The sequence below is a fragment of the Pholcus phalangioides genome, unplaced genomic scaffold (genome assembly GCF_987345545.1).
Source record: "Pholcus phalangioides strain wild (caught in Gottingen) unplaced genomic scaffold, Ppha-v1.0 ptg000009l_1, whole genome shotgun sequence".
Lineage (NCBI taxonomy): Eukaryota > Metazoa > Arthropoda > Arachnida > Araneae > Pholcidae > Pholcus > Pholcus phalangioides.
This window is the reverse complement of record NW_028301602.1, coordinates 32,156,159-32,176,541: the sequence shown is the minus strand read 5'-3', so window position 1 is coordinate 32,176,541 and position 20,383 is coordinate 32,156,159. Positions and strand designations below refer to the sequence as shown.

Here is a 20,383-nt window from a genome sequence, read left to right as displayed (position 1 = left end):
ATAAAATTAATGCGTGGTGGCAATTCAGTATCACAAATATGGTGCAGGTTTCTCGATTCACTGTGTATCACGAATATATACAACCAAACGGCCATTAGCATCAACTAAACAAAAAGCACTCTATTGACAAGATTGTTTCTTGCACAGTTGTGTTGGATGTGTTTCCGACTTGCATTATTGCTTAATAGTTTGCACATTTTTATCATTTCACATATTTAATGAGTTGATTAAAATAAAAACGAACACACACAAACTCGAAATTTTAATAAGAAATGTAAAGTGTAAAGCCCAAAACGATATAAAGTATATGTTACTGCCGAAGTGCGGCCAATTCGCGACAGGGCCGACCACTTCGCAAACTCGCCAAGAGTTTTGGTGTAATTTCGAATTGCACAAAATGATTTTATTGGTAAAGGCGCGTATACATTAACGAGCGGATCATGCAATGAAAACATTCGCAATTGGTTGTTCAGTAATTTGTACGGTGTGAATGATTCTGGAGTTTCTTTAAAAACTGGACCGAGTTGGAACAGCACCTACTAGAGAATTTTCAATGTTTTCTAGTGGGTGTTGGCTGGAATCGGTATTTTCAACGAACACAAAGAAAGTTTGGTTCCCACGAAGGGATTAGAACTGCTGCAGGAGGTACATTGCAAGATCTGCGCGGTAATGTATATTATCGCCTCAAGATCCGGCCATTTCGTGAAGTGGCCGAAAATCCCTGGCCAAAGCTCTATATGCTGATGTAAGACGGCCCGGTAGGACCCAAATACATTTTTTTAAATCGCCAACGTGTGATATATGCCTATATATAGCAGCTATATTGGATTAGATCCACATGTGACGAGAGAAAAAATTGAAATTTGAGAGAAAACTAAAAAATAATTATATAAACAGTTTTTCTGAGGTGGTTATATACCACAATCGTGATAGCGGTTTGATGGGTTGCCATAACTAACGTGGACATAATTATCACGAAAAAATGCACCAAATTGACGATGATCCCGAATCATGTCCATTGTTTCGGACTTTGGCCAGGGATCACCGACCACTTCGCGAATTGGCCTATTTCTGGAACGAAAACGTTTGAGCGTCGAGCATAGAATTCAAGGCTTTATACAAAAAAAAATGTTCCTTCGTTTTTTAATCAGGGGAACCCAGTGCCAATTGTATATACAGTTGAATCCCGTAATAACGAACGCCAAGAGACCGCTGAAATCACTTCGCTATAACGAAATTTTGTTATAAAGGAATTTCAGTTTTATGCATTGTTCCTATTTAAGTTTATCTGGGGGATTAGAAAAGTGTTCGTTAAAACGAGATTTCGGTATTCGTTAAAACGGGATTCGACTGTATAATGCATTGAAAATACTGTACTTTGTGCAGTTATATCTAAGTTTATATAGAAATAGGCCTATATTTTTTTTTCTGCAAAATATATATATGTATATATATACATACACACACACCTCAATGATCTTTCAATCCGTCTGGCCACACATTGGTTGACGAAGGCTAACTGTAGTCTGTTGTGACTAGTCATAACACATCATGAATAATCATGAAATCGTAGGGTGTCCAATTGAGTTGTCTGTGAATATCTCCTGAGCACGAAATCAAGCATCCATCTTCAATGGTTTAAATGAGCACCATGACCTCCACAAGGCTCTAGCACGGAGATCCGGGATTAATCTTATTATCATGTTTTTTTTACATTATCAATTCACTACAAAGGAGGCCCACTGAAGATCTTAGTCTGGGGGAACCTGGTTCTAGGAAGGGGGGGGGGTGAGAGAGGGAGACATGGTGTGCATCGAGATGCTCGCGAGAAAAGGGAAAATTTTATTCCTACATAAAATGTGCCCTCTAACTTTTTTTCCCCATGGGGGCACATTGTCTTCTATTTCCCTTGCACTGACCTGTTGTTTCTCTGCACACAGAATTTCGATATCCGTGCGAAATGACAAAACTGTGCATGTAGTAGAATTCTCAGTCGTTTTCAGACTAAACGTTCATACTTTGCAACATTCACCATGAAAAAATGGTGTCTTTCTTAGATGCTTTTGTCCATAACCAATGAACGGGTAAAAATATAATTTTATCAGTAAAACTGCCTTCTAGAAAACAATGCAAATTAGTATACAGTACAGTATTATATTACATGTAAGAAAAATAATTGAACTTGAAACCTGCTGTTATCTAGCAAATAAAAAGCTCATCTATTGTGATTCTTTGATTGAAATTTATGACCAGTTTCTGATCAATTTGTCGCATAAATAGAGTTGATATAAGTATGATGTTAATAAATATTTTGTGAGCAATAATATTAGTTGGATTGTCACATTTGCTTCAGAAAAATTTAACAGCTGCTGTTTCTGTGCGGTAAATTAATATTAGTAAAATGCTCTATAGCTTTTTGTAATTGTAATCAAAAGGAACATAGACAATAATCGAAGTGATTACAACTTTATGGAAATGCAACGGAGGGTTATGTGTTCTGCGCATCTTACTAACGTTAGTTTACCGCACATCAACAGTGAAAATTTTGAAGCAAACGTGACAATTTAACTGCCGCTGTCGAGTGATCACAGTGTCGGACTCGTATCACGAGGTCCCGGTTCAAACCCCACTGGTGCCGCAGTGGTCACAGGCCTACAAACGGTACAAATATTGTCATTACACTTCACTCCCTGAACTTCGGAAATATAGATAGCAGCACTCAGCACTGAAAAATCAGACACAATACTAGATACGCACTGACTGTTATGTACACACCCTTACACTCGTGACACAAGTCACTAGGTAGTAAATTTCCTATGGTGATAGACCCGAGTTGTGCTCGGTTTGAAATAAAGGAAAAAAAAAGACAATTTAACTAATATTATTGATTACAAAATGAAACCGGAGAAGCAGATCACTGCCACTCAATTTTCCTACGAGGCTAAATACATTTCTGGACCGTCCCACGATCTAATAAAGTTATGATAATGTTGCGATGAATGATACAGTCTGATAATGATGTCATTTACTTGCAGCTAATTAGAGAAAGTCTAAGTAGCTGAACTATTGTGATTTATAGATGGAAGAAACACGGTCAAGAGTACACCTCCTACAGCATCGAACGGTGTAATTTAGTTTCGATCCCCACATCTATTTGATATCTTGACGGAAGGGTTAGATTGTCAAACCGCATCTCTCCACCACTTGTAGCTCGATAATATGCTACCGCCGCACACATCAAGAAAATACAATAATACAAATTTTTTTTCTTTTCAATTTAGCTCAGAAGTTTTGTTGAGTGTCCACCGCTGGTTGCGCTCCGGGAGTCCATCTATCCACACTTTATTTTTTTCCTATGATTGGGAGGAGCGTGTTTCCGTTGCTCGGGACAACCGCTAAGAATCTAGTATTTTCCACACCACGCACACTGCCACTCACTGGAATTGAAACCTATTGGCGCTTGCGTGAGTAGCGCGTCACACGCATCCCAAAAACCAATTTCCAACAGTTTCATCTCAGTGTTCCGTTAGGATGAGTCGGGACGAAAAGTTGTTCGCTCTCTATCTCTTCCATTCGAATATATTTCAAAGATAACCCACAAGGGATGTCGTCAAGGAAAGGGTTCCGACTATTACTCTTCCACGGAAGGGTTTTTTTTATTTCATTTTTAGAAGTAGTTTCTGGACTATATATATGTGATAATCGAGAACACCATTGGTGATAATTTCGAGAATTTTTGGATTATCCTGAAAAAAAAAAAGAACGAAACTTCTTTAATTATCTAAATTTTTTTGGACACACAATGTTTTGAATTATCGTATTTCGTGACTTCAGAAGGTTATTGATCATTGATATTTGTTTCCTTTGTGAAAACACGAGGTAAGGTAGAGTGATTTACATTATGTACTTATCGAAATGACGGAAATTAATAATTCATTGAACTACTGATCGATCATTTCTTCTGACAGTGACAAGGATGTTCATGCCGATTTATTTTCTTGCGGACATATTTTTTGCTTTATTTATTTTTTTGTGGAGAAACGAAGCAGGTGAAATGATTGACATTATCTACTATTTGGAATGATAGGTATTAATTATTCACTGCACTGATCGATCAGTGGATAATTACAGAGCCTTTAACAACATTTTCAGTCCTATTTTAGTTTCTTAAGAAACTAAAAGGAAAATATTTTCTTTGCTGAAGGAGAAGTTTTATAAGTGAAATATATTTGATATAATTCTATGTCTGGCAACCATGCTCAAGTTTTCTGAATAAGAAATAATTAATTAGAATACTAAACATCGTGAAAGAATTCTGATCATCCTAAAAGAATTCTGGTAAAATAATCCTGATCATCACAACTCTTATGATGAATGAATGACATTACCTCTCTCTCTGTCTCTCTCTTTATTTTGTCCCACTTTCGGATGACATTGATTTGATAATAATATGAGGTTAATCATTGGCTGATGAACTGATCGATCATGAAGTTTCACAGAATAATTTGAAAATTTAATTAACTTAATACTTGTCTTATTCGGCTTCCTTAGAATATGGTATACTGTATATGGGAAAATATTTTCTTTGGTGGAAAAGAAAAAAAAGTTTTTTTTAATGATGAATATTTTTGATATAACTGAAGGTCTGGAGAGATAATGATCTAGAGAAATTATCTGAAATTATTTTTTATAAAAATCGTAATAAGTAGATTCTGATCGCAATAAAAGAATCATAATCATCACAGGAATTTTCCGATTATAATAATTGAAATTCTAATAGTAATAGAAGGACTTTGTATGATCCCGAAAAGAGGAATCTGATACCTGATCATAACAAAACAATTCCGATCGGGATAAAAAGAATTTTTGATCGCTTTAAAAGAATTCTGATCGTAACAAGAGAATTGTTAAATCGTTAAGTTGAACTGCATCCCTGAAGTCCTTATCGTAATAATAGAAATCTCAGAAAAAAATTCTAATCGTAATAATAGGATTCTATGAAAAAATTCTGATCGTAATAAAATAATTCTTAGAAAAATTCTGATCGTAATAAAATAATTCTTAGAAAAATTCTGATCGTAATAAAAGAATTCTCAAAAAATTGTGAATCACACAGAAGAATTCTCAGAAAAAAAATTCTGATCATAAAAATAGATTTCTAAAAAAATCATTCTGACCGAAAAACGGGAATTCTCAGAGAAAAATTCTGACCGTAATTAAAGAATTCCCAGAAAAAATTCTGATGTAATAAAATAATTCTCAGAAAAATTCTGATCTAATAAAAGAATTCTCAGAAAAATTTTGATCTAATAAAAGAATTCTCAGAAAACCTCTGATCCAATAAAGTAATTCTCAGAAAACTTCTGATCTAATAAAAGAATTCTCAGGAAAGTTCTGATCTAATAAAAGAATTCTCAGAAAAATTCTGATCTAATAAAAGAATTCTCAGGAAAAATTTTGATCTAATAAAAGAATTCTCAGAAAAATTCTGATCTAATAATAGAATTCTCAGAAAAATTTTGATCTAATAAAAGAATTCTCAGAAAACCTCTGATCCAATAAAGTAATTCTCAGAAAACTTCTGATCTAATAAAAGAATTCTCAGGAAAGTTCTGATCTAATAAAAGAATTCTCAGAAAAATTCTGATCTAATAAAAGAATTCTCAGAAAACCTCTGATCTAATAAAAGAATTCTCAGCAAAGTTCTGATTTAATAAAAGAATTCTCAGAAAAATTTTGATCTAATAAAAGAATTCTCAGAAAAAGTTTGATCTGATAAAAGAATTCTCAGAAAACCTCTGACCTAATAAAAGAATTCTCAGAAAACCTCTTATCTAATAAAAGAATTCTCAGAAAAAGTTTGATCTGATAAAAGAATTCTCAGAAAACCTCTGACCTAATAAAATAATTCTCAGAAAACCTCTTATCTAATAAAAGAATTCTCAGAAAAAGTTTGATCTGATAAAAGAATTCTCAGAAAACCTCTGACCTAATAAAAGAATTCTCAGAAAAATTCTGATCTAATAAAAGAATTTTGAGAAAAAAATTCTGATCAGTTTTGTTTTAGAATCAATTAATTTTCAAGAATATAATTATTTTCATTGTTTGTGTTTAGGAGAATATAACGCACAACTTCCAACTCAATTTCCAAACCGACAGTCAGGAATCTCTGAAGAAATTCTGAAATTAAAAAAAAACGTACCCGCTTTCTACTTGGACTGCTTGGACACAGATATTTTCCAATTATTCAAAATCGTAAATAAAAATCGCAGTAATGGCGGAAGGTACCATAGGACCACCGCTTTTCATGGATTTGGACTACAGTTGTGCACCGGATTCGAACGATACCATCTGCACTGACATCGCGACTTGCTGCAACGTCTCGAACATGACAGAAGAGATTTACCTGAAGGTACCAGCTTACTATTCGTTGAACTACCAGATAGTCGGCACCATCTTCCAGAGCATAATCCTGATAGTCGGCATCGTCGGCAACACGATGGTCGTTATGGTCGTTACTCAGACGAGGAGCATGCACACACCCACCAACTGCTATCTCGTTAGCTTGGCCGTGGCCGACTTGATGCTGCTATTAGTGACGGTACCGAACGAGATATTGGCTTATTATCTTCTCGGAGACGAATGGATATGGGGCAGGTTCGGATGTGCGGTGTTCGTTTTCATGGGCTACTTCGGCATCAACGTCTCGTCGCTGTCAATCACGGCTTTCACCATCGAGAGGTACATCGCCATATGCCACCCGATGCGAGCACAGATAGTGTGTACGGTCAGCCGGGCTAAGAAGATCATCGCCGGCGTGTGGTTCTTCGCGCTCGTCTACTGTTCTCCCTGGCTATTCCTGACGAAGATCGGGCCCCTCTTCTACCACGGCATCGAGAACGCCGTCACCTGCACGTACGCACTGTCCCGGAAGAGCTACTTGGGCTATTTCTTCGCCGACATGATTCTGTTCTACGTTTTGCCGCTGCTTCTTTCCTGTGTCCTGTACGGGTTGATAGCCCGCGTGTTGTTCTCCAGTGAGATCCAGAAAAGTCAGAACGGCAAGAACAACGGCTTGATGACGAACCAGGATTCCAAGAAAAACAGCAATGGGACAAACGCCAGAGTCCAGGTAATCATGCTTTATCATCAAAATACAGGGCGCATATCTAACAGCTGGTACTGAAATTTACTGGTGAACCGTTGATCCTAGAGGTACACTTTTGGTTAGGAAAAGTATCCAAATAACGTGTGGATCTCAAATACATCATTCACGTTACAAGGGGTTGTATAGTTATTAAAATATAAAATAACAAAAATTAACTTTTTTTTATATGGACACCTGTGCTCAGGGACGTACGCAGGATTGAATTTTGAAGGGGGCACAAAAGACGGCGGGGGTGGCCTAAACATTTTCTTCCCGAGAAATTTTAAGTTGCCAACCCTTCAAAAAGCATTTGAATTAACAGAAATTAGTTAATGTAGCAAATAAAGGGTATTTTTCTTTCGATTTTTTCACCGAAATAATGCTGGTTTTTTTTTGTAATTTATGATCGGCTTGTGGAAGGGCGGCATGGGTTCCCTGAGCACTACGCATGCGTACGCCTCTGCCTGTGCTCAAAAACCGAATTAGAAAGTTGTTGCCCTGTTTCTCCTGAGGCAAAAAAAAAATTCTATATTTATAAATTCAATATTCGCTGAGATATTTCAATTCAAAGAAAGGGGGAAAAATTGGAAAAGAACAGCAAAATGTGCTTTACCCTTCATTTATGCTGTTTTTTTCCCAACTCTTCCCTTCATTTTTTGAAACCAAAAATATCCCAGCGAATATTACACTTGGAAACATGGAATCATTTTTGTTGGCCTCAGAAGAGACAGGGCGACAACTTCCTAATTGGTTTTTTAGCACGGGGGTGTTCGTATAAAAAGTAAACTTTTTTATTTTAATAACTATGCAACCCCTTGCAATAGAAATGAAATACTCGAGGTCCTCACGCACGTTATTTTGTACTTTTTCCTAATTGAAAGGATCGTCAGTAAATTATGATGCTGGCTGTTATAGCTATGCATTCTGTATATATTCATTGTAATATATCGTTATATTCATTGCATGCATACACGAAATGTTCACCAAATTTCTGATGCGCATATGGTTATGGTTAGGGCTCCTTGAAACCCCAGACCGATTCATCCCCAATCTCTGAAAGCAAGTGCTGAAAGCAATGTTATTGCTGTAGCCAATCGCTGTTCCTTATCCTGCTTTTTAACGATTATAAGTCACTTGGAAAGTGACAAAATCAGGTTTTTTCTTTCAAAGATATGGAGCTATCTAAAACCTTAGTTACGGCCAGTAACCGAAGTCAGGCTAGTTCGCGAATTTTTCAGCCAACGTTCGATGTATTCTAGGTTCTCGTATACTTTTGACTTTGGCAGGGCCGTAGCCAAAAATTTCTTTCCGGGGGGCGGGCGGTCAAAGTGATAGAACAATAGACTCCCCCCATTTTATTCCATATAAAGTGGAAATCATATATAACGATAATCGACTATATAGCGATATTACTCTCTGGTCCCGATGCACTTTTTTTTCATAATTCTTTTACGGAAATTCTTCTCATAATTTTCTTTCATATATTCCATCTATAACGATACGTTTCTCCGGCCTCTGAGTACAGTTATATACTGTAGATGTTTAATTGTATGTATCAGTCATTTTGTCTGATTGGGTGGGGGGAACGGGACCCCGGTTACCCCTCCCCCCTCTCGCTACGGCCTTGGATTCTTCAGGTTCAGAATCTATATATATTCTGATCTATATATTCTATGGTACTATCTATATCTACATTCAGATCAAAATATATCATATATATATATAATTAGCGCTCTCTATTGGCTCAACAGAGTTCAAAAATAAAATAATTAAATGTACGTATTGAAGACAACTCGAATTTTTTGGAGGCCAGTATCTATTCTCAAATGTATTTTACATATTTTCCATTAATTCCAAAATGTTGCATTGAATAAAAACATTATGCGTATAGAGTGTGGTTGATGTGTATCAACAGTTGACGTTGAAACTATCATATTAATCGGGGAACTTTAACATTGCCATCATGGGAGAAATTTCGGTGCCTGAGGATTTTAACCATTTAAGCGGGGTATCCATTTTCCGATTAATCGGCAGTCGACGGTACGAATTAGGGGGGGGGGGGGCTTTTCAACTTAAATAAATGCACTCTAATATTTGAAGTAGAAGAGAAAAAATTGCAAAAAAAAAAACCAATTCGGAAGGTCTAAAAATTTCTAATGATTTTTAGGGAACCTCTTGTTTGATTGGAGCGTCCTTTTCAACTTATATAAAAAGAATGCCTATAGTAGTTGAACACTAAATCGAATTGGTAATAGTAAACTAAAATATTGAATGAAATTTTTTTAAAAATGATTAAAAATTCTAAATAACCTAAAATCTTCAGTGATTTCAGTAACTACATGTCTTCAGTCCTGCTACCTGCAGTTCGGGCTTATTTGAGCTTATGAGGTTATTTGGATTTACCAATTTTACCTACTAAATTATGTAATTAAATATTTAATTTAGGAGTAACTAAAAGGGTTGGCCGTGAAGAGAGGGGGAAAAGAGCTCAAAAGTAAATCACCCAGGTTCACTATCCTAGGAAAAGAACACCTTCAATTTTTCAATACCGCATTTAGACGATTTTTTGTTTGTGAAGAGAAAAATTGTTTTTCTTTTCACCTTAAATTGAGTTTGTCTATCTTTTTTTATTCATGTAATGCTAGAAATTGAACAGGGCAGAATTTTCGATATGTATTTTTCCGAAACATATTCCATAGTTAAGGGGTTAAGCACCGTTCCCCCTCCCTCTCGTTCAATTCGGGGCTAGAACATTCGTTAACTCCCTTGATGTTCACCTCCAATATAATTTTTCATTGAATATATGCATAACTATGGCATATGATTATAATATACTTCCGTCTAAATAATCAACTTAAATGTAATTTTGTTTATAATCTGAATCTCAATTTACTCCTGAAAACGTTATTTTTTCAGGAATATTTAAAATGAGTTGACGTTTGTTCACATGAATATACAATGACTTATACACACGTAATTTGAATACATTACTACCAAATGTATCGATGTCAATGATGATAACTGTGATACGTTTATGAAATTTGATCTTTTTTGCATGGTGTTTTATCTCTATTATGACGATAAAAATGATTTGATGTTTACAAGCTATTTATTATCGTTATATTATTTAATAGTTTTATGCAGGATAAAACCTATATATTGCTTTAATAATTCATATCAGAAATTCCTAAATTATTTTCGTTCATGGCATCCTTGGGAATAAGATTGGAATTTTCAATTCATGATAATCAATCAATCAGTTTTCATGACAGCTCGGGACACTATCTCGAAGAATTTCTGCGGCATTCTAAAATGCCAGGACACATGGTCAGGAGTCATAGCTCTATTATTACTTCCAATACTATTTTTTTATTAAAAAAATATTTAATTTTCGCATTTCCTTCAATTATCAATATATGGGCGAAAAGTACATTAAAGAATTAATAAAAAAATCAATAATTGGCATAAAACGGCGTGAATTGCACTAAAATAATTATGGCCTAGAGGTTTTTTTAATAACTTGAAAAAAAGTTCGGAATTTCACTCATAAATGGTGTTGGTGTTGTGTAATGAAAAACTCGATTTAAAAAACACATAAGATGCAACACAAGCGGTGCATAATTGATGTTCATGACAATTTGCATCACATAAAACTATACTGCATTTTAATGTGAGCACTCTTTGTAGCTCTGGTCGTACATGTTGAAATATGGTGGTTGTATGCAACGCAAAACGGCATAAACATTAAACATGCGTTACATTAAATGAGCGTAAACTTGAAAATGAGATGCCCTGACGGGAGGAAGTCAAGAAGGGTACAAACGCGTTACCCGAGTATACTCAGCCAGTGGTTAACAACTTGTAGCAAGTGGGTTCAAGTCAAAACTGTGAAAGTGTAGTTGAGCCCAGTTTTCGGCGCAATGATGGCAACATTAACGATCCTAAGCTGAAGAGAATGTAAAAGAAGATATTTTTCATTCACACTCAGATCGCTTTCGTTCCTTTCTCTTCTTGTCTCAAAATGGAAAGTTATGCAAATTTGTACCTACGATCCTTGAGACTTTATGCTTTAGTTTAATCATGCAAATGACGCCAAAAAAAAAAGATGGCCGAAACAGAAATTCGTTTCCCACTAGAATTGCGTTAATGTACAACTTCGACTTCCCAGAAATTTCATCTTTTGGGAACTTACTGGGATCTTCCAGACCCACTTGAATATGATTGGAACATGGAAAAATGAATGGAGCATGAAGTTTAGCGATGACAAGTGCATGGTCGTTCATTCTGGTTCGAACAACCCACAGCTCGCTTACGAGATGAATGGTGTCACTATCCCGTATGCAACTAGGGTCACAGATTTGGGAATTCTCATTGGTGAGCGGCTTAGGTTTTCTGAACATTGTTCGGCGGCGGTGGTAAAAAAAAACGCGAATAGAATGCTCGGTTTCATTTTCAAAAAGGTGTCTTCGCTTACTTTTAAAGTCATTATTCCGCTTTTCCGAGGCTTGGTTCGTCCTAGACTGGAGTTTGCTGTAAGGTTTTGGAGACAAATACCTATACAGAGGGACATAGATTTGGTTGAAGGGATGCAGAGTTACGCGTGTCTTTATTGACACACGGGAAGAGATACTTCATTTTTTGAATATGTTTACATTGTACAAGGATGACGTCACTCTCCGCTACCATACGAAGGTTTTCAACAACTGGCTGTTGTGAAGATATATTTTGTATATATGTATTTATAAGTCGCCATCTGGTGGCAACGTCAGCAGTTGTGAGCTTGGCCTGAGTCTGGTCCGGCCGTCCATGTACGGTCCCTTTCAGTGTACACGAGCTCCAAAGAAAGATTGAGAGATTCTGTGCCTCTGTAGTCTAGTGGTCTAGGGCGTTCACCCGGAAAGTGAAAGGACGTGGGTTCGATTCCCCGCAGGGGCAGTTGAATTTTCTCTCTTTCCGAAATATATCTTTGCAACAGCCAGTTGTTAAAAACCTTCGTATGTTTACATTGGATGAACGCAGGTGTCGGGGAGATGTGAATGAAGTGTTCAAAATTTTTAACGGGGTTGGATAGGATGAACCATGATTTATTGTTACACCGTCAATCGACTGTTTTTACAAGATGACACCAATATAGATTGGTAAGGGACAATTCTAGATTGTGGTGTCGCAGGGAGTTTTTCTCTAATAGGGTTGTTAATAAATGAAATAGCTTACCCACGGGGGTAATGAATTATAAAAACAAATGACACGTTTGAAAAGAACTACGATAATCATGTTGGGGTAAATCGAGAAGCTATCCATACTTAGAATAAGACAACCATAAATACATTTTATGGGCATTGTATAATATTTTATCATGTATATATGCATTGTTTATAATTTTTTTGATTTCATTTTTAATTGGACTGCTGTATTTTAGTAATGTATGACATCCATACTTGTTATGGGCATCTTTTTCCTCAGCCACCTCGTTTGGCATTTTGCCTGTTGTGGCCTTGTATTTGTATTTCAATATGTTCCCCGTTACTCGGATTTATAATACATAATATATATACGGAATACGTATTTACTTTAGCGAGAGAGAGAGAGAGAGAGATATCGTGGCTTCAACTTTCGACGACAGTAGCCAGGAGCTCCGCAAAGTCTATTGTTGAAAAGTTCCGGATCAAAACCTACGAGGGACGTGACACCAGCATCACAATAAAGAGTAGTAGCTTATATACACACACGAAAATCCATTAGGGAAGTGAAACTCTATTGACATAAATCCCGCGGTTTCGGCCAACTTTCAAAACATTGTTATGGGTTTACTTATTATTAAATCTCGAAATTACAATCGTTTTGCATGAAGATTTAAACATTTTCTAGAGTTTAATTTCGTATAATTGTTTTATTATAATTATATATATTCATTAAAGAATTTATAACTTAGATGTAGGGATGGAACGAATAGTGATTTAACCGTATGTTCGGCTAATGTTTTGGGCCGAATATCAATTTTCTTTAAGATTCGTCACAGTTATCAATAAAATTAGTGTTTTTAACTGAAAATAAAATTATATTGGTAATTTCAAATGACTGATGACGAATTTATTATTTAAATGAATATTAAAAAACTCTGGTATAATTGAAAGATTTTTATTACTATGATACTGAGACAAATGATCAAATGTGTAGGATTCTCTCGATTTTCAGTTCCATGTTTCCTAATCCTAGAAATTCTCTCTGACATAAGGGGCCGTTCAAGTATTACATCAGCAGATTTTCAGCCATTTTTGAGCCCCCCCCCCCTTCCCCTCACTGTCTGCAAAAGTCCGCAAAACTCTGACTTTCCTCCCACGTTGTCAGCAAAATTTCGTCAACTTTGTCCCCTACCTCCCAACGCATATTGAGATCAAAGAAGTACGTAGGATGGGGGGGGGGGAGAGCCCCCCCCCTATGCTCCTCCCTTCCTCAGACGATGATAATTTTTTTTTTTTGATGAAAACTATTAAAAAAATTAAAATTTTGGAAGAAAATACCTTTAATATGTGTTATTAGACTCAATTTCTGTCAATTTCAATGCTTTTTAAAGCCCCATCCTCCAAGCCATATATGCTGAACTTATGACCCGGGGGCCTCATGTTGTCCTTCGGGTTATCTGACGTGGCCCACTATCTCAAACCTAATTTTGTAAAAATGGCGGCACATTTACAGATCGCTTAAGTGACTCGTGGCACAATTCCAGAGCACTTAAGGGTGTCACGAAAGTTCAGCGCGAGACAATTCAGCGCAGTGTGATTGTGTTTTGTAAATAACAATTCCCTTCCCACTTTTTCCAGACTAACCGAAGGACTGACCGAAGATGCACTGCTCTAATTTAATTTCTGTTAGCTTTCCCCCTTTCTGCAGAGCCGTAATGAATTTCCAAATATTAAAATGATGGACTTCAGTATACTAATGAACGAATTATACCAGGCCCCCAATATTATTATTGGTTTTCGCAAAGCTGTCAATGGTGGCGTCAAACTGATTCCATAGTTTTATAGCAAATTTTGGATCTCTCTTACTATTTCCTCATGCTGGTCTTCCAATCCAGGTGTCTTCGAAGTAATTTACAATATCATGCAAATCTTCTTCATTGTCTCTGTAGTACTCCGTGGTATCCTTCGGGAAGCGACATCTTCGATACATTTGTTATGACGACGACATATTTGTGTCTGAAAATTCTATATAATGTATATATAACTACACCTTATTTTCTAAATCATTTCAAAGCATTTTGAAAGTACGTATGCCAGTCCTAAGTCTAGAAAACGTGGGAAGGGAATGGTATTTCCAAAAATATAATCAATGCGCGGTGATGAATTGACTTGCGCTGAGTTGTCGCTGCGCTAAAATCTCTCGCGCTGAAATGTAGATTCGTATTTAGGCAGCCCGTGGCATATTTTCAGATTACTCAAGTTGGCCCGTGGTGCATTCACAGATCACTTAAGTGACCCGCGACACAGTTCCAGAACATCTGAAATGTCCGTGACACATTTAGAGATCCCTTAAGTGGCACGTGGCACTGTTTTAGAGTACTTAAGCAGCAGTTCTGTAGTGCAGCTCTATATCACTCAAGTTACCCGCGGCACATTTCCAGATTACTTAAGTGATCCACGACATAATTTAGAATCACTTGAGTGGCATGCAGTACAGTTCCAGTGCACTTAAGTGGCCCGGACACATTTACAAATCACTTGAAGGATCCGCGGAACATTTAGAGGTCACTAAAGTGGCTCTATAAAGGACTGATCAATAGGGAGAATGTTAGCTCAGGTGCCCACGAACTATCGAAAGGTGTTTTTTATTGTTTTTCGCACACCGAGTAAGATGACATTAAGAGTTCATATTTTGTATGAAGGGTGACAGATGACGTAAGCATCATAACCCCCCCCCCCCGTCATCAAAACTCAGTATAATCGAACCCCCCCCATTGATGCTGACGTAATACTTGAATGACCCCCCCCCTCCCCCAATAACCTCTTTTACAGAAAGGGATACATACCACACAGTTAAATATAACCAGTAAATTTTTAACGAACGGGGAAAAATTCCAATTAATATAATTTTTTAAAATTAGTTTGTTGTGCTTGGATTTACGTGGATATTCAGCCGAACCGAACATTCGGAAAAAGGGCCGAATACCGAATAGAGCCGAATATTCGGTTATTTCTGTTTAAATGTGCTTTCGGTTATAGAATTTATTTGTAAATGCTAAATTTAAAACTTATTTCAAAATTTATATGAATATTTTAAACTGGAGAAATTATAGGAATGATTTGAAAAATGCTCTGCATTTTGGAATTGTTCCGGTTGCTCTGGACTAGGGTCAACAAGAAAATGAAGAAATACGTTGAATGAACTCAAACTTTGGAAACCTTTGCACTAGACAACAATAATCACTCGAGCAATTAATTAATAGTTCATAAACAACTCATTAGACAGTAATGCTCACTAATTCACTAAACAAAAATACTTAACATTTCACTAGACAACATTGCTTGTTCAACAGTGCTTGATAATTCAGTAGACATCAATGCTCGGTCAACAGCGCTTGGTAATTAACTAGACAGTAGGTTTTGGGAATTAATTCACTGGATAACAATGCTTGGTAGTTCACTAAACAAAAATACTTGGCATTTCACTAGACAACAATACCTGGTCAACAGTGCTTGGTAATTAACTAGACAACAATACCTGGTCAACAGTGCTTGGTAATTAACTAGACAACAATACCTGGTCAACAGTGCTTGGTAATTAACTAGACAACAATACCTGGTCAACAGTGCTTGGTAATTAACTAGACAACAATACCTGGTCAACAGTGCTTGGTAATTAACTAGACAACAATACCTGGTCAACAGTGCTTGGTAATTAACTAGACAAAAAATGCTTGGTAATTCACTGGACAGCAGTATTTGGTAATTCACCAAACAAAAATAGTTGACATTTCACTAGATAATAATTCTTGGTGATTCATTTGACAAAAATGATGTAATTCATTAGACAAGAATGCCTGGTAATTCATCAAAGATAATTGGTAATTAATTCACTGGACAAAATGCTTGGTGATTCGTTACGAAGAAATGATTCATAATTATTAAAGTGCACAGCAATGCTTGGGAATTAAATCACTAGAAACAATGCTTGGGTCAACAGTGCTCAGTAATTCAGTAGGCAAGAGTGTTTGGGAATTAGTTCACTACACAACAATGCTTGGTAGTTCACTAAACAAAAATACTCGGTAATTCACTAGTCAACATTGCTTGGTATTTCACTGGACGACAATGCTTAGACAAAAGTGCTTGGTATTTCACTGGACGACAATGCTTAGGCAACAGTGCTTGGCATTTCACTGGACAACAATGCTTAGGCAACAGTGCTTGGCATTTCACTGGACAACAATGCTTGGAATTTCACTGGACAACAATGCTTGGAATTTCACTGGACAACAATGCTTGACAGTTCACTGGACAACTATGCTTAGGCAACAATGCTTGGCATTTCACTGGACAACAATGCTTAGGCAACAATGCTTGGCATTTCACTGGACAACAATGCTTGGCATTTCACTGGACAACAATGCTTAGGCAACAATGCTTGGCATTTCACTGGACAACAAAGTTTACGCATTTACCCAAACAACTATGCTTGGTAATTCCTTTCATGCTTTGCGTGTAAATCACTAAACGATAATGTTTTCAGAGAATTCTCTAGACATCAATGGCTCTTGAAATATCTAAAAAATTATAAATACTGTATATCACAAAAATATTCTATGACAAGGGTGATTATTTGGTTTATCGACTTAAATATTTCATGTATAATGAAATGAAATAATATTTTTTGTCTTAAAAGTTATCTAAAATAACGAACTTTATTCACATTTATGTAGAATTGACAATATCGTAAATATAGGGCAAGTTATCATTATATTATAAGATGTCAATGCAATACGAAAGAGTTGATGGTCATATGCAATCAAGTGATAACCTACTTACTTATCTTGGAATGAAATAAAACCCACGCAAAATATTCATTGGACCATAAAAGTTGCGAAAAACGAGCTTTTCTTTTAGGAAAGAGAAAAATTTCGTACATCTCTCGGCATCATTAATAGTTTCTCCAATACAAATATCACGGTCGATTTCGTCAGCGCGAAAATTTTCGAAATATTTATATTAAATGTAGATGCTTCCTGCGAAAGAAGCGGAGACTCTCCCGCGCTATATACAGTTCAGCGCGAACGAAAGTATCATCTTGAGAAATCACCTCGGAAAAAGCAAATTTGCGTATAAATGGCGATTTCAGTTGCTCTCGAGCCATTTTTTATCTTTATTACGAAAAATATTTACCCAACGTTCCATACGTTTCAGCTTCCACCTGATGATATCTTGAATTCTAATCGAAATCTATTTTATTTCTTATGTGCTCTTTAATATTAAAGAAATTTCTTCAGTATGGTACTAAATGCTTCTAAAATTCTTTATAAAATATTTTTAATCACGAGAAATTGATTGATGTAGGGAGAAAAAATATTTCTCACATGATGATTAATGAAATCAGAGGTGGTTATTAATTTTTAGAATTTATTATAGAAAAAAATTAACTCCCCGATTCACGGGTGAGAAAATGTTTCGTGATTGCACGGGTTGGGTCTCACAGACCGATACTGAATTAAATATATATTATATAAAATATTTAGACACTTTTTCTATTTTAAGTATTTTAATATATTTATTACTACATCATTTTAGCTACTATATGAATGTAATTGACCATTGATGTGTACTATTTTGTACTAAATTACAAATTAACAGTTATGGACTACTCATAACATAATACTAAAGCAAAAACTAAATGATAAAACAATGAAATGATTTTTTTTTCAAATCCAAGTATAATACAACTTAGGCTATGCTAGGGTGCAGGGTGATTCTAAATTCATGGGACAATTTTCAAGAGGTGAAATAAGGCACCTAAACAAGCATTTTTTATCATATAATGTGCGGTCGAATCGCAATAGCAAAGGCAGTAGAGGTTGTCTCTACTTTCTTGTCAGTAGCAAAGGCAGAGAGTGCACACTAAAAGTAAATATCATATTTTTCTGACGGATATGCTGTAATAAGTACAATCGACAATGCAGGGGGGGGGGCAGAATATTTCAATGTGGTAGGCCTTCTCATGGTGCAACCTGGGTAACGCAAATTTTACCACCCAGACAACGCTGCATCACAGAAAACTTGATGTAATATATAATGCGTTACACACAAATAGTGCGTCATTAATGTCCATTATGATTTGCGTTACATAAAACAGCCACCGGGGAGGTCTAAGTGACGGTGCAAGGGTTGTGGTGCACCTGGGCGGCAGCTTAGGCTTCAGTTAGACACCAAAATTTTGTAAAATTCCCAATAGTAAAAATTCACATGACATCAAGTTTTTGAGACATACGTTCATGATGAAGATGTTGAGAAAACTTGAGGGAACAGATAGAGGGGGTTGGGACAGTAATAGAAGTAATGAGAATGTATTTTGTAACAGGACGCGAGTGTACATTTTGATGACCCCACTCTAGTAATTTTTTCGGAAGTCAAATAAAGGCAAAGGAAGAATTCAACCTCTAACTTTCCCGGTGCCTAGAGCAGTATACTACTGGTCCGCGGACCAGTGCCGGTCCTTGGGGACTTTCTGCCGGTCCGTAAAATTTTTTCGCAAGCTATATAGCCCCAACATAACTCCACATAAAACATAAAATACTTTCTCTAAATTCGTTATTATTTCTGTTTTTGCTGTCACCCAGTCTGCAAATTATGTATTCTTCTTTTTTCTTTATCTTTTGTCGGTGCTGAAATTATCTCTTCTATAAATTATCTCTTTTATAAATTTTTTCGGGTCCGCAAATCATTGTACATATTTATTCCATTCCTGGGAAAAAAAGTACATATTTATTCTTTTTCCCACAAATTTTTGTAAATATTTATTTTTCACCGGTCTGCAGGTTTATAAAGGTGTAAAAACACTGGCCTAGGGCACCAAAAACCCTTCCTAGATTCTGTCCTAACAAAAAGCACACACCTATAATTTCTCTATTACACCTCTATGCTGCAATCAGATGGGAACAATTTCTTTTGCCAATCAGATCACAGCCACTCCTAGGTGTGTACGATACACACCTAAGAGATTGAACTGCGTCTACACCCACGGAAATAGAAATGAAAAAAAAAAATTAATTAAGCTTTTTTTGTGCCATATATTAATTAAACCAGGAAGAGTAGGTCGCATTTGATGCCTCTGTCACAAAATTTGCGTTTTAGAGGTTCTAAGCGTTTTAAATGCGAAACTTATTCTATGTTTTACTTATCTTACTACATCCTGGAAATTTGACATTAATTAAAAAGAGCAACCTTAAAGGGAAAGAAAATATTTGTAAAATTTGAGTATAAGTTAACTTCCTTGTTTTTATATTTTAAAATGGTTTTTATTTTAACACTTATGAAATATTTTTGAAGAAATGAAATTTCTTCTTTATTTCAAACTTTTAATAAATTTTTCTCCTTATACTTCCTCTTCATATTACAAGTGTAAGCAGTGTTGCCTCATAATATGGGGAAATAATCTGAAATAAACTAAAAACAGCCAAATGAGTGGAATTCGGGACGGGTCACGCATATGTTTCTTGGAACTGGGCTGAAAACACAATAGACATTATGTTTATCACAGTGTTTGCTAAGCTATGGTCTATCTCAGCCTCCCACTAGTGTCGTCTTTAGGGGCTCGAGCAGTCCTGACAACCACATTTCAATATGTTGAGCATCCTCTCTAGCTCAGGCTACATATAAATGGGTGAAAGGGTACCCATATTTAAATTGATTTATGTAACGCAAATCATGATTTCTATATAGAATTTTATGTATTATGCTATTTTTTTTGATACAGCGCTATCTGCCAGTGAGATTTTGAACTTTTCTATTGTTTATAAAAAATGAATAAATGTAAAGCATGATGATAAATGACATGTATAGTATTTTAGTGGAAACCACAAGTTTTTATGCTAATTGATTTACTGAATATTTTTAGAGTAACATATTCGCAAATATCGGTGAATTCGTTGTTTCTACTAATTTTTGCGTCGTTTTTGAAGAATTGTGAAATTTTTCAGACTTTATTAATTTTATTTTAGGACGTAAAATATGACGAAAATCAAGAATT

General features: G+C 35.9%; 1 protein-coding gene and 1 non-coding gene across 2 annotated transcripts in view; both read left to right on the top strand.

Moving 5' to 3' along the window:
- Positions 1-3,477: 3,477 nt before the first annotated feature.
- LOC149082820 (thyrotropin-releasing hormone receptor-like) overlaps positions 3,478-20,383 on the top strand; it is a 36,364-nt gene continuing 19,458 nt past the window's right edge. Inside the window, exons 1-2 of the mRNA XM_089236897.1 lie at positions 3,478-3,879; positions 6,116-7,132. Of these exons, the coding sequence (XP_089093023.1) occupies positions 6,275-7,132 (858 nt within the window). The 5' untranslated portion in view covers positions 3,478-3,879; positions 6,116-6,274. The remainder of the gene's footprint in view (positions 3,880-6,115; positions 7,133-20,383) is intronic.
- On the top strand, positions 12,009-12,082 carry TRNAS-GGA (transfer RNA serine (anticodon GGA)). Its single transcript has one exon. It is a non-coding gene; the product is annotated as a tRNA-Ser (tRNA).